Source organism: Gymnodraco acuticeps, unplaced genomic scaffold (assembly GCF_902827175.1).
Source record: "Gymnodraco acuticeps unplaced genomic scaffold, fGymAcu1.1, whole genome shotgun sequence".
Taxonomy (NCBI): Eukaryota; Metazoa; Chordata; class Actinopteri; order Perciformes; family Bathydraconidae; genus Gymnodraco; species Gymnodraco acuticeps.
Genome location: NW_022989751.1, coordinates 39532 through 51629, shown reverse-complemented (window position 1 = coordinate 51629; position 12098 = coordinate 39532). Strand labels below are relative to the sequence as shown.

The 12098-nt window shown below is 39.6% G+C and overlaps 1 protein-coding gene across 1 annotated transcript in view; it reads left to right on the top strand.

Moving 5' to 3' along the window:
• The first annotated feature begins 649 nt into the window (after window positions 1-649).
• Window positions 650-12098, top strand: part of acsbg2 (acyl-CoA synthetase bubblegum family member 2) — a 30023-nt gene continuing 18574 nt past the window's right edge. The window contains 1 exon segment of the mRNA XM_034209938.1: window positions 650-789. Within this exon segment, the coding sequence (XP_034065829.1) occupies window positions 745-789 (45 nt within the window). The 5' untranslated portion in view covers window positions 650-744.

Below are 12098 nucleotides of genomic sequence, written 5' to 3'. Positions count from 1 at the left end.
ATAAAAGGCTTCTGTTATACCAATACGAGAAAGGAGGAACATATAATGTTTTAGAGCTACCTGTTGTCGATGTGAAATATTCCAAATATCAAAAGTACGTTTAACATATAAAATATCAAAGACTATCCTATTTTAAACATTACATATTGTCTGTCTACAGTCACACTTTTTCTTGGAAGTAACTGTATAATATCAGGAATTATTACCAGGCTACAGAATAGATTAACTCAAATATCACCACATCTCGTACAAAAACATAAAATGTATCAAGTCTAGTTTATATTTAGTTTGAAAAAAGCTTGTTCTGATTTTCACTGGATACTATCAATGCAATATATTTTCTAGAGAAAACGAACCTCTTTTTCCTTAATATGTTTTTGAAAAAACAATGTTCAATTCATATTTCCATAGCAGGGAAGAATTAAAACGTTAATCATTTCGAAAACTTTGTTGTGAATTGGAGCCACGAGAGAGTATTCACAGTTCACACATTCCTGACCACAGCCTATAGTTTTCCCATATCCGAATGTCCAAGTTGTTTTTACTATGTATATTACAAGAGCTTTGACTCCACATTATCCGGTAGGCTATACTTCACATGAAATGAAGGGGAAATGTCCACTGTCTGAAGCTATAAAAGTGACAGCTGTCTCCAACAGGTGCCATAGAGCAGCAGCTCAGCTCGCCCTGAATGTGACTTTCTGCCAGTGAAGAGAGGCGCTCACAAGCTGCTGACACTCACACATGCAGGAAAGGATAGGCACTGTCAACATTGTGAACATATTCGTGGTAGGTAAGTCATTGTAAGTCGTATGATTTAAGGCAATACCATTTACCTCATTTATTTTAACATCAGTATCCGTGGCATAAGTGACGTTGTCTGTATACGCTATTGTTTGTATGAGGCAGTTAATGTCAAGCTAATTAGTGTTGTGTATTAAAGCTGTTTAAGTTTCTAACGTTACCACGCCGCGAAACCGCTTCACTTGAATAAATTGAAAAGGAAATCCTCACACGGGAGTTCAACGTAAAACATGCGAATGACTACAAGGTTAACGAAGGCATATTTACACTTTATTCATATTTCTTGACTTAAAAGTAACTTTTCCTTATACGTCCATGCTCAAAATGTTGTCAATTGTTCTATTAAACCGGGAAGCGTATTCAACGATACCCAACCAATGGCGGAGCCGCGTTAGCACCACCAACGGCAGGTCTACGGTGGTAACCCCCGCCCCTTAGCTAGCTAGGTTAGCATCTGCTCCGCTAGCATCTTCAGAGATCTTTAAAAACACAAACATTGACACATATTATTGAAGTTTCTGCCAATCGTCTAAGCTATGTATTTTCTTAATACTGTACTGGATGGTTACATTTGAACACATCCCATAACTTTTTTTTTGCCATGAGTCTTAGCTATTAAAGACTTCTGGGAGCTGTAGTTGTATTGGGTCTTTTAGAACAGGGGTGGGGAACCTCTGGCCCCCGGGCCGTATACGGCCCGCGAGAGAATTTGGTGTGGCCCTCGAGGTAATTTATAAACACATGCAAAAAAGAAAACAATAAAGAAATCTAGACCGCCAAAATAATTAAACAGTGAGTGCCTGTTTTTCCTGGACAAGGTCAGGGTCCCTTGAACACAACACAAGCCAACGGTGTGTCCACCACAGCAGCTTTGACCAAATCTTGAAAATCCTGGAGCTGGGCGTGTCTGACAGCTTGGGGATTTCGCGACCAACAACCAATCACATGAATATCACATGAATATCCCGCCCCCGACATACAAAGCAAAAAACCCGGTTCTTCTACACTATTGTCAAATAGGAAGGGCTATGATGAACATTTATTTTTTTAACATTTTGAACATTTATGAGATTAATGTTTATGGTGCTATTTTATGCTACATTCCATGCTGGCTAATGATACTGTCTATGCTTGCTAGCAACGAAGTAAACTAGCAACGAAGTAAACTGGATATAAAATCCCCAAACAAGCGAAAACCTACCAGTTTCACCCACTGTCTCTGCCACCTCCCTCCATGCCTGGTTCCTCCGGTTTGTATCCCGGTAAGTAAATAGGGACTGGTCATAAAGAACCGGGTGATTTGCTACCGCAATAACTAAGTTCTCCATTTTTGTGGAATATAGAAATGAACTGCGGGTCTGGTTGTCCCAGCTTGCACGCGGTTTGATTGGCTAGCGCTTGAACTGTCAGATTTGCATAAACGGATCTGATTGGCTGTCGCTTCCAGCTCAGCCTCAAAAGTTGAACATTGTTCAACTTTGGAATCCTGAACATCCTGGAATCCTGGAAATCTTCGCCTCGCCCCCCCCACAATGCAGTTCGGCGACAAGCGAGGGAAAGTGACGTCATCCCCATTCAAAGTCAATGGGCGGAGACGCGGTGGACAAATCGCCAAAAGCTGCTGTGTGGACGGCCCGTCCACACAGCGTGCAAGCTGGGAGAACCAGACCCGCAGTTCATTTCTATATTCCACAAAAATGGAGGAGAACTTAGTTATTGCGGTAGCAAATCACCCGGTTCTTTATGATCAGTCCCTATTTACTTACCGGGATACAAACCGGAGGAACCAGGCATGGAGGGAGGTGGCAGAGACAGTGGGTGAAACTGGTAGGTTTTCGCTTGTTTGGGGATTTTATATCCAGTTTACTTCGTTGCTAGTTTACTTCGTTGCTAGCAAGCATAGACAGTATCATTAGCCAGCATGGAATGTAGCATAAAATAGCACCATAAACATTAATCTCATAAATGTTCAAAATGTTAAAAAAATAAATGTTCATCATAGCCCTTACTATTTGACAATAGTGTAGAAGAACCGGGTTTTTTTGCTTTGTATGTCGGGGGCGGGATATTCATGTGATATTCATGTGATTGGTTGTTGGTCGCGAAATCCCCAAGCTGTCAGACACGCCCAGCTCCAGGATTTTCAAGATTTGGTCAAAGCTGCTGTGTGGACACACCGAACATGTCATCACGTGGTATCTCTGACAGGGGTGTAGTTCTGACGGAGAGCACCAGAACGCAGCTCTGCTCAGGCACTTCCAAAAATTGCAGTATCCATAAGGAGCCGTACACATGCTGCAGTTTTTGCGTGGCTATGTTTTAGTTGTAAGCACAGTGGCGATCTGTTCATGACTGTCATCCTGATCATACAGTCAATAACTTTGTTGTTATTAGCATCTGGTTAGCTTGCTATGCTAACGAATATAAGAAGCTTTTTCTACAACCAGTGAGGTAAAGGCACATCTGTATATGATCATTATAGTTATAAGAGAATAAAGTAAACGGGTATAAAATACTATATGACAGTAAAAAAAGTTGTTATTAATAAACAAGAATACAGTTTGAAAGGGGAGTGATTTGTAAAATATCCATAAAGAAAAAGAAAATCTGTTTACAGTTCTGTTTCATATCGGTGCTGAGAGATGTATCCATAGAGCTCCTAATGTTGCTCTCAGTGCACCAGATTGATGCTTTTAACTTCAACATTTAAAAACAAATCTTCCCGGGGGGTATGCCCCCCGGACCCCCCTAGAGGAGGTTAGGTCCCCCCCACTTAAATCATGTTCACATGGATAGGAAACTAAATACATTTGCACACATCTTGTGTCCATATCTTTCTGTTTGGGTGGTCATGGCACAACCGTGCACGTGCATGCATGAGTCATGGCAAGATATCTGGATTAAGAGGTTGTAGATTTGTACGGCCCTCGGAGGATGTTGAAAACATTGAAATGGCCCTTGAGAGGAAAAAGGTTCCCCACCCCTGTTTTAGAATATAATCTTTTAAAGTGTGATTGTCCTTGTAGTAATTTGTATCAATACATTTCAAATATTTTCATCTGAACTTTATTTAAAACTATTGTATGAAAAAACACTGAGTGTCTTCTAACCTTTTATCTATAATTAATATAAACATTTGTTAAAGATGATTATCAAGTGTGAATTGGATATTTATATTTGTTGAAATACATTTTGACAGGTGTTTTTAAAAAATGTGAAATGTCAAGATAAATATGTAGACAGACAATACTCAACACAACTCTACTGCAGTACTGTACAAACTGGCTTTTGTTATCTTGATCAGAAAAAAGTCGTTGGCAGTAAAATATTTATTGGAGATACTGTATGCATACAGACAGAATGAGTCCCTCCTCTCTGGTGTTACAAAAAGTCACATGCAGTATTTGCCTGCTTGCATGATGTGTGTTTTATACATTTTAAATGTAATTCATCAGAAATATCTTTACAGATATCAAACTAATGCAGTCTTGCTATATTGTTTTATAAACACACCTGCTATTGTTTACAAAGACTGCATTTCATCTCCAGTGGTGAGAACCAAGTGTACGCAAATTCATTTGGTTTTAGCAGTATTCTTCGGTTACTTTATACTCCTACTCTACATTTGAGATAAAGTGTACTAGTAATTTTAAACCTTAGTTGAAATGTATATTCAAACATCTGATCAATGTTTTGCAACTAATCAATTGTTTGCGTTATGGATTATACATTCTATCAAATAGGCCTATGCTTAAAAACCCATTTCAACATTAACATGCTCTAATGAGATTATCCAATGATATAAAGGACTTATAAATAAAACACTGAAAGAATCCATCTAAATAACAACAAACATAAATGTCCCTTGTCATTTTTACTTTAGTGCTAAAGGTTATAAGCCAAATAATTGCTGTTAAAATGTGGTGTTTTTCTATGAATTAAAAGGTATTTCTTTGAACACTTAACATTAGGACAGACTTATCTTTTTATATAACAAAGATAAGAAATCTTAGCACAATAGAATACTTTTGATCTTACTAGTGTAAATGTTTAATGTTGCATCATTGGATTTTGACATTTGATCAAATAGCGTCTATTCACAGCAGTGCCTCTGCAGAGTGAGGGCTGAGAGAGGATGTCACTGACCGACAGTAACCTCAGTGCAGGGTGCATCAGCACTAAATGCATCCTGCAGCATTTTAGCGCTTGCGCATGAGTACTCCGCCTCTGGATGTCATGTGATGCTGTGGTGTGGTGGATCTGCATTTTCGTCTCTCATGGCAATTGGCTGAGACTGATCTTTCTATAGAGCAGTGATGACAACATCTACACACGTGGAATATTTTTAGATTTACCATAAAAAGTAGGCACAAGAAAATAATAAGATTTTTTTTATTCTGACGCATGCTTCAATTGATGTCTTGTGCATATACAGATGCAATTTATTCCTATTGCAGAGTGTTATGTGAATTACCTTTTTTGTTCTGGATTTTATTTTAACGTTGTGTCACCCTATAGTCATTATACAATACAGAATTGCATATGAAATGCAGTTGTACCTGCTGCTCAATGCTACAAACAAAGAAAATGTATAAACAGATATTTAAAGAACAAGATAAGACTTAAACAATAAGACTGGCAATAAAATACAACCAAGTTATTTATATTGAAATAGCTTTCATCTGTCATTACAAGCATCTTGTTGTTAGGTTAAATGTAAAAAGTCATCTTTCACATAAGCCATATTGGAGTTATTTCTCAATCGGGAAATAAGATTGAGCAGAAACGTGCTCTCTTCCGCGTATTTGACCTTTTGAATGTTAGAGGTGGGAGTTGGGGGGAAATATTGTAAAGGAAATTCCTTTTAGGTTAATCCACCAGCAATGAGAGTGGTTATTTGTTTACCGCAAGTGTTGCTTGTGTATCTCTGAAAGGATTTCTACTGTGCTATAAATGGCAACTTACTTTCATTTGGTAGTACACACAAGAATTTGAAATGTGATGTCTAATTGGCTGTGAGTCTCCACCCAAACTTCACAGAGGCCAGCATGCTTGCAAGTAGTAATGTTTACCTTGTCACTCCTTTATTTATTTGTAATAGTAATATTCGCCAGCAGCAAACCCATTTATGATATGGGTATTGGGTTCCTTAAACTAATGTTCCTCATGCTGCAGTGGTTTCCTCTCTTGAGCTGCTGTCTTTGTTAAGCAGCCTGTATATCAGGTCATTGCTCAAAAGAACTAGACAAACACGATTGGCTTGTTAAGTGTAATTGGGCTGATAGCCCTAAAATCCCGTTTGCAAACATTGCTAAGAGTAATGTTGTCACAATGTTGAGAAAGTCAGTCTGTCAGAAGAGGTTTCTCATTCGTTCAGGTATATGGAAAACTGCTGCAATGCATTGATCCCAGTTAGTATTTTGATAAGAAGCTTTGGCATCTGGTGTGTGATCTATATTTCAGCAATGGAGCAAGTACAACATGCGGTAAAAGTACTGCTTTGGAAATGTCGCTAATACAATTATTATTATTATTAGCTAAATGTAAACAGAACATAAAATATAAGAAGTACTCAATAGTAATAAAAAAAAAGCCCCTGTGACTGTTACATTGTTAACAAATCAATTGAGTATCCCTGCTGATTATGCATGCATTATTTTGTAGTTGCATATCCCCTTATTTTAAAAGCCGTTAGACATTCTTGCTTTAGAATTGATGAGAAGGATTTGCTAAAAAGTTCTGTTAATCCACTAATTGATTAAGCATGTAATATAAGTTAATATAATGTTTAACATGATTTGCTCCATATTCTAGTTGGAGTTCATCATATATTGAGTTGGTAAAGTAACTATAGCGTTTCTTTTACATCTTGATAGACAAAACAACCAGTCCATCAATCAAGAACATAATCTCCTGATTAGAAATCGTAAATTATCCATATTTGCAGCCAAACCCAATTACAAATGTCTTAACATTGAGGAATTATGCAAAGGAGGGTGGGAGATATGTGTATGAGTGTAGGTTAACGAGTGGGCGTCTTTGCATTGTGCACAAAAATGATTTCCACCAATGAAAGGTCAAAAAGTGAAAAAGTAGCACAGCTGCAATCTGCCCTCAGAAACCGGAGTTACAGTTTGTCCGAGAGTAACCCAGCATAGCTGCAACGTGTTTAAGTGTGTGAAAGTGTGTATGTGCGGAGAGTATCTCCATAGGGGGATGGTGGTGGAGTTTCGTAGCATCATCTGTGGAGTGTGTGTGCGAGAGAGTTCTCCACTCCCCCCTCCACCTTTTTCATTTGCCTCGCGTGGCCTTATATGGAAAATGGATCTTGTGTGGGGTGAGCAGTTTTCAGCCAATCAGGTTGGTTGGATGATGGAGGAGGGAGGGGGTGTGTGTCTGGAGGAAGCAGTCTACTCTGGGCTGGGTGGGGTTTTCAGGGGGTGGGGTCAAACAATCCGGCTGGTGTTTGAAAATGAATGATATGCTGCTGGAGTTGTAGAAACAGTGGTCTGTCGCCGTGTTTGTGTGCGCGATTGTTTAGGACCAGAACTCCTTTATCTAAAGGGAAAAGTGGACCATTCCAGGGAAAACCTGAAATACAAACCAGGGGGAAACAATATTTCCAACAATGCAATGTGAGTAGCTCTATGTATTTGTTTATTTAATGGAGATGTGATGTAGCAGTAGCCCTCCTTAGCTCAGCTTTCACTCAGTCTGATCAGGTTTGGTTAGAAACCGGTTGGTTTCATGCATGATACTACAATTGCGTATATATATATTATTATCAGTTAATTTATTTTTATTTTCTTTAGGTTTAATGCCATATGTGTGGTTTCCCCTAGCAATTGCCTGTGGTGTTCCCTTAACAGTTTCAATGAAAGAGGTACTTATTTGGCCTTTGTTGAGCATGAATGTCAAAGCTTAATAAACCATTTAATACAATATGTAATGTTAATAGAAAATGAGAAGGGAATTGTGTGTCTCTGCAACATGTGAACATATGGTCTCCTGTAAAAGGGTGTAACCCTGCAGATCTGTTTAAATCTGCATGACCATTATTGTTAAAGGGATGCCTTTAAAGCCTTTCCCTTCTTTCTTTTTTTATATAAAAATGTTTGCATTGGCTCTCAAATATTTGAAAATGGATCAAAAAAGTTGACTGGTAGCTGTGTAGTGAGGATGCTGAAGATGAAGCCCAGTTTTGAAGTGCTCTGCTGGGGTCTGTTGAGAGGCAGCAGCTGTTTTGGGTGACATTAGGTTAAGACAGTCAAGGGGAGATGACTGTTATCTTGAACAAGGGGAGACTATGCATGAGAAAAGAGACACAACAAAAGGGAGGGGTGGGTTTTTGTCTGTTGTTTTTGACAGGGGATTAGCCAAACTGAAGTTTTGCAGGCATGGTGTTATTGCGTTGTGGAGAGACCCTTTTTTAACATTCAGGTTTTAGTCTTATGTCTGGGTCGTGATAGTTGTCTGATTTCTAAATTAACAAGGCACTCTTCTACACCAATCGATAATGAAACAAGTGGTGTTTTCTTTCAAACTGTTGCATTTTCCCTTTCTGAATCAACAGCTGTTGTTGCACACGACTCTGCTCTACATTTCTAATCCTGTCCCGATTGCATGAATGCGGTTGCATTTAATGATGTCAGTGTACAGAGGGCTTAGTCTTTCAGACAACTAATCCTGGCCGTTAACTGTGCTGAAAATGAATAAAACACAACAAATAATATGGATATGTTTACGACAGATATTTTGGCTCTAAAAAAAACAACAACCAATGTGTCATTTGTCCCCAAAATATTGCTTGTTCCAGCTTCCCCATGGTAACGTCTGCTGCTTTAACTTTTATGTCATTGCATATTCAAAATCTTTTGGTTTTGGATGTTGATCAAACAAAACAAGACATTTGAAGATGTCCAATTGGCACTCGGATTAATGTTTCCCTATTTTCTGACAATCTAAATATCAGTTGATTGGCAAATTAAACTTTACCCACAAGTCTAAGCAACACCAAGGTCAATTAGGAAGCAGGAACGTTTAGGGGAAGCCCACAAACGTTTCTCTATCGGTAAACCACACCTTTACCGGAAATGGATTACAACAAATCTGTAAGTTATAGTTACATCACAAGGCTTGAGGTTTATTTTTGAACAATCCTGGATAAGTTGCTCAGTAACCCTTGAGGACATATGATTAATGTTGTAAGGCATGTGTCACTGCCTGAAAAGATGCAGGGGGTGATCACACCGTAGCTAAATCAGAAGAATGCACCTCAGCCTAAATGGTGATCTAAACGTGATGAGCTCATGTGAACAACGGCACATTGGACCAAAATGGACACAGTGTTGCGGAAATAAAAAGGGAGCAAACAAGAAGCAGCCTTAGGGCCTTTCCAGGTCTGATGTTTGAGGCTAAAATAGTCCAGACCTCGAGGGTACAAGTGACTGAACCTTTACTTAAGATCATTGTCTGGCCCCTCACCCATCTCATTCCTTCAACCCCATGCATGAAGACAAAACAGACGCATCCTAAAGACATACGAGGAGGAGGAGGGGATTTTTTTGGATATCTCTCTGCCCATACCACACCCAAGGTCACATATCCGCTTGCCTCCACCTTCAACTAAACTATCTTTAATGCTGCTATTACAGCTGTGTCTTTGAGGTATCTGAAGCTGCATTGGAAGGCCAAATAGAAATAGCATAGATAGTGAGAGATCCCCCTCACCATCTGTCCCCTGGGCTGAAAGACCTTGTGGCCTCCGTATGTAAGACTCATTAACAAAGCCTCTTCGGGGTGAGCTGGCCACTGTCACATGACTTGAGTAGGATTGATTTTCTTTTACAACAGTGATGACAGCTTGAGTGGAGGCCTGCTGATCCATTAAGATCCAGAATTTCAGGAATGCTGGTATTTCGGCCATTTTAGACACAATTCGCTCATGGTGAGTTGGTCTGTTTTTGTAGTTATGTATCGGAACTTCGGAAGGCGTGGTTGCGTGATGGAAAATATTTTGGTTCCTGCTCTCTGACCTCTCTTGAGCCCAATTGTCCCTGACAGGAGAGTCATGATAGGCTGCCGTCACAATAGGCAGACGAAGCCGCTGGTATGTGTTTTCAGACTGCTAAAATAAACATAACAGCAGCAGCTTGGACCTGTGTTAGCAAACAGAGGGGCATGAATGAGCGCCATGGAGATGTGGGTTTTATGGTGGCCGAGTGGTGATGCTTTATTGTTTGGAGGCTTTGACATGTTTCCTGTGATGAGGTAATGGCCAATGCAGAAAACTATTCTCTTAAAATGGAACCCATTCCCTTTCAAGATGCTGTTGCAGCCTTATTAATGCAAGTTGATTGATAGGAAAAAACTGTTGACCCTCATATGTATTTTTTATTTTCATATAAAGCTTTCATTGGATTTTGAGAGGGTGGAGCAATGTAAACATTGGGTGTATTGTTGACAGCAGGACAATGTTATCTGTAGCAGGACTTTTCACTTTCCACAGCTCCATATGTTTCCCACACTGTTGCTACACAACCAAATTCTGTCAACAGAACAGTCGTAGTAAAAGCAAATACAATGTTTGTTTAGCAGCCCATAAAGTCAGCTATAAAGGTGGAAAACATGTCCGCAGTTGTGCCGTGCGCATTACAGTTCTTCCTTATTTGTATATGATCTCAGCAGTGCCCTGTACTACGAATCCAGTTCAATATACCCTGGATATGTTTGAGTTATCTGGCTTAACTAACCCTAAAGGCCCTGACACACCAAGCCGATTTTGGCCGTTGATAGATGTCTGGCCGTCGATGAGCGTCCTGTCCCGTCCCGTCCAGATTGGTGTGTCCCGCTCCGTCGTGTCTTTTCGGCCGTGCCGACACCTTCCGCCCCCGATTGAACATGGTGAATCGGTATCGGAGGCTGTCGGCAAAATAAATCACTCTGATTGGCTGAGAAATTACAGCCAAAGGTTTTATTTACAAGTATTAAAAGTAAGCATAGTACACCAAACCAAGTGAGACCTGTCTGTCCTCCGCATCTACGCACACACATACATTGTACCACACGCACCTAGACACTGTACCACACGCACCTAGACACTGTACAACACGCTCCTAAAGCATATAATATATATCAGGATACAGCCGTTGTGTATTTTATTATGTGAAGTACTAAATGGTTTTAGAAAAATATCGACTGTTTGTTTGTAGATATCTACTAAACTAAAGCATACAAATAAAAAAAGTAATGTAGGCCTGTTATACTGAGTGATATATATTTTACACACTGCTCTGCTCCTAACCCTAATCATATTTTAATCACAATTACGATTTTGGCTTGCAACAATTATGAAAACAACATAATCGAAATAAAACGATTATTTATTTATTTTAATTAATTTTGTATTTATTTATTAACCTTTTTTGTATTGGTTTTTCAGTTGAATTATAGTTCAGGGTAATCAACTGTTAAAAACATACTGTTGGATGTTTTCAAAGTAAATGGATAATCGTTTTTTAATAATCGTGATATCAATTATTGACCCAAATAATCGAGATTATGAATTTTGCCATAATCGAGATTATGAATTTTGCCATAATCGAGCAGCCCTACTGGAAACATCGCATCGCGATGAAAGCAGTTAATAAAATAATATCCAGGGGATGCATGCAGAGCTGTCATTGGCTGAGATAAGTCCGGCCGTGCGCCACAACTCTTTTAAACATCTCTGTTGCCGGAAATACATCCGCGGAGGATCCGCGGACTGGCCCGGAGGACCCATCAGTGTATACTCAATTATAGCTCCTCCAGAGAGCCTCCTCGGTCCTCGAAGTGCATTTAGAGAAATTAGATGTCCTTCAACATGGCGCGCTGAAATCCATTTCCGGGTCACTACCGGAGGACAGAGGAGTCGAGGAGGGGAAATTAGTGAAATGAGAAAGGGCCCTAGAGTGACGTTGAACCTGCGACCTGTAACCTTTAACCATAGACTGTATAAGCCTTTAACCTATGAACCTGTATTTGTATGCTACCAAAGGAGCTATTAAACCTAAGAACTTGAAGCCTGTTTCCGACTCCTATTGTGGCAGGTTACAATATAATCTCGGATTATAATTACTGATGCATGGATTGTGGTAGCAGCAGTACTTTAAGGTTGCCAGCCACAATGCTTAAATAGTTTCTTTCTGCTTCAGAGAGCTGAAGTTTGTACTGTATATCACGCAGTCTGTCTTCCGGTTGCCTTTTGAATGACGACTACACACTACTGCTGATAAGGACAGTTATTGCCACTC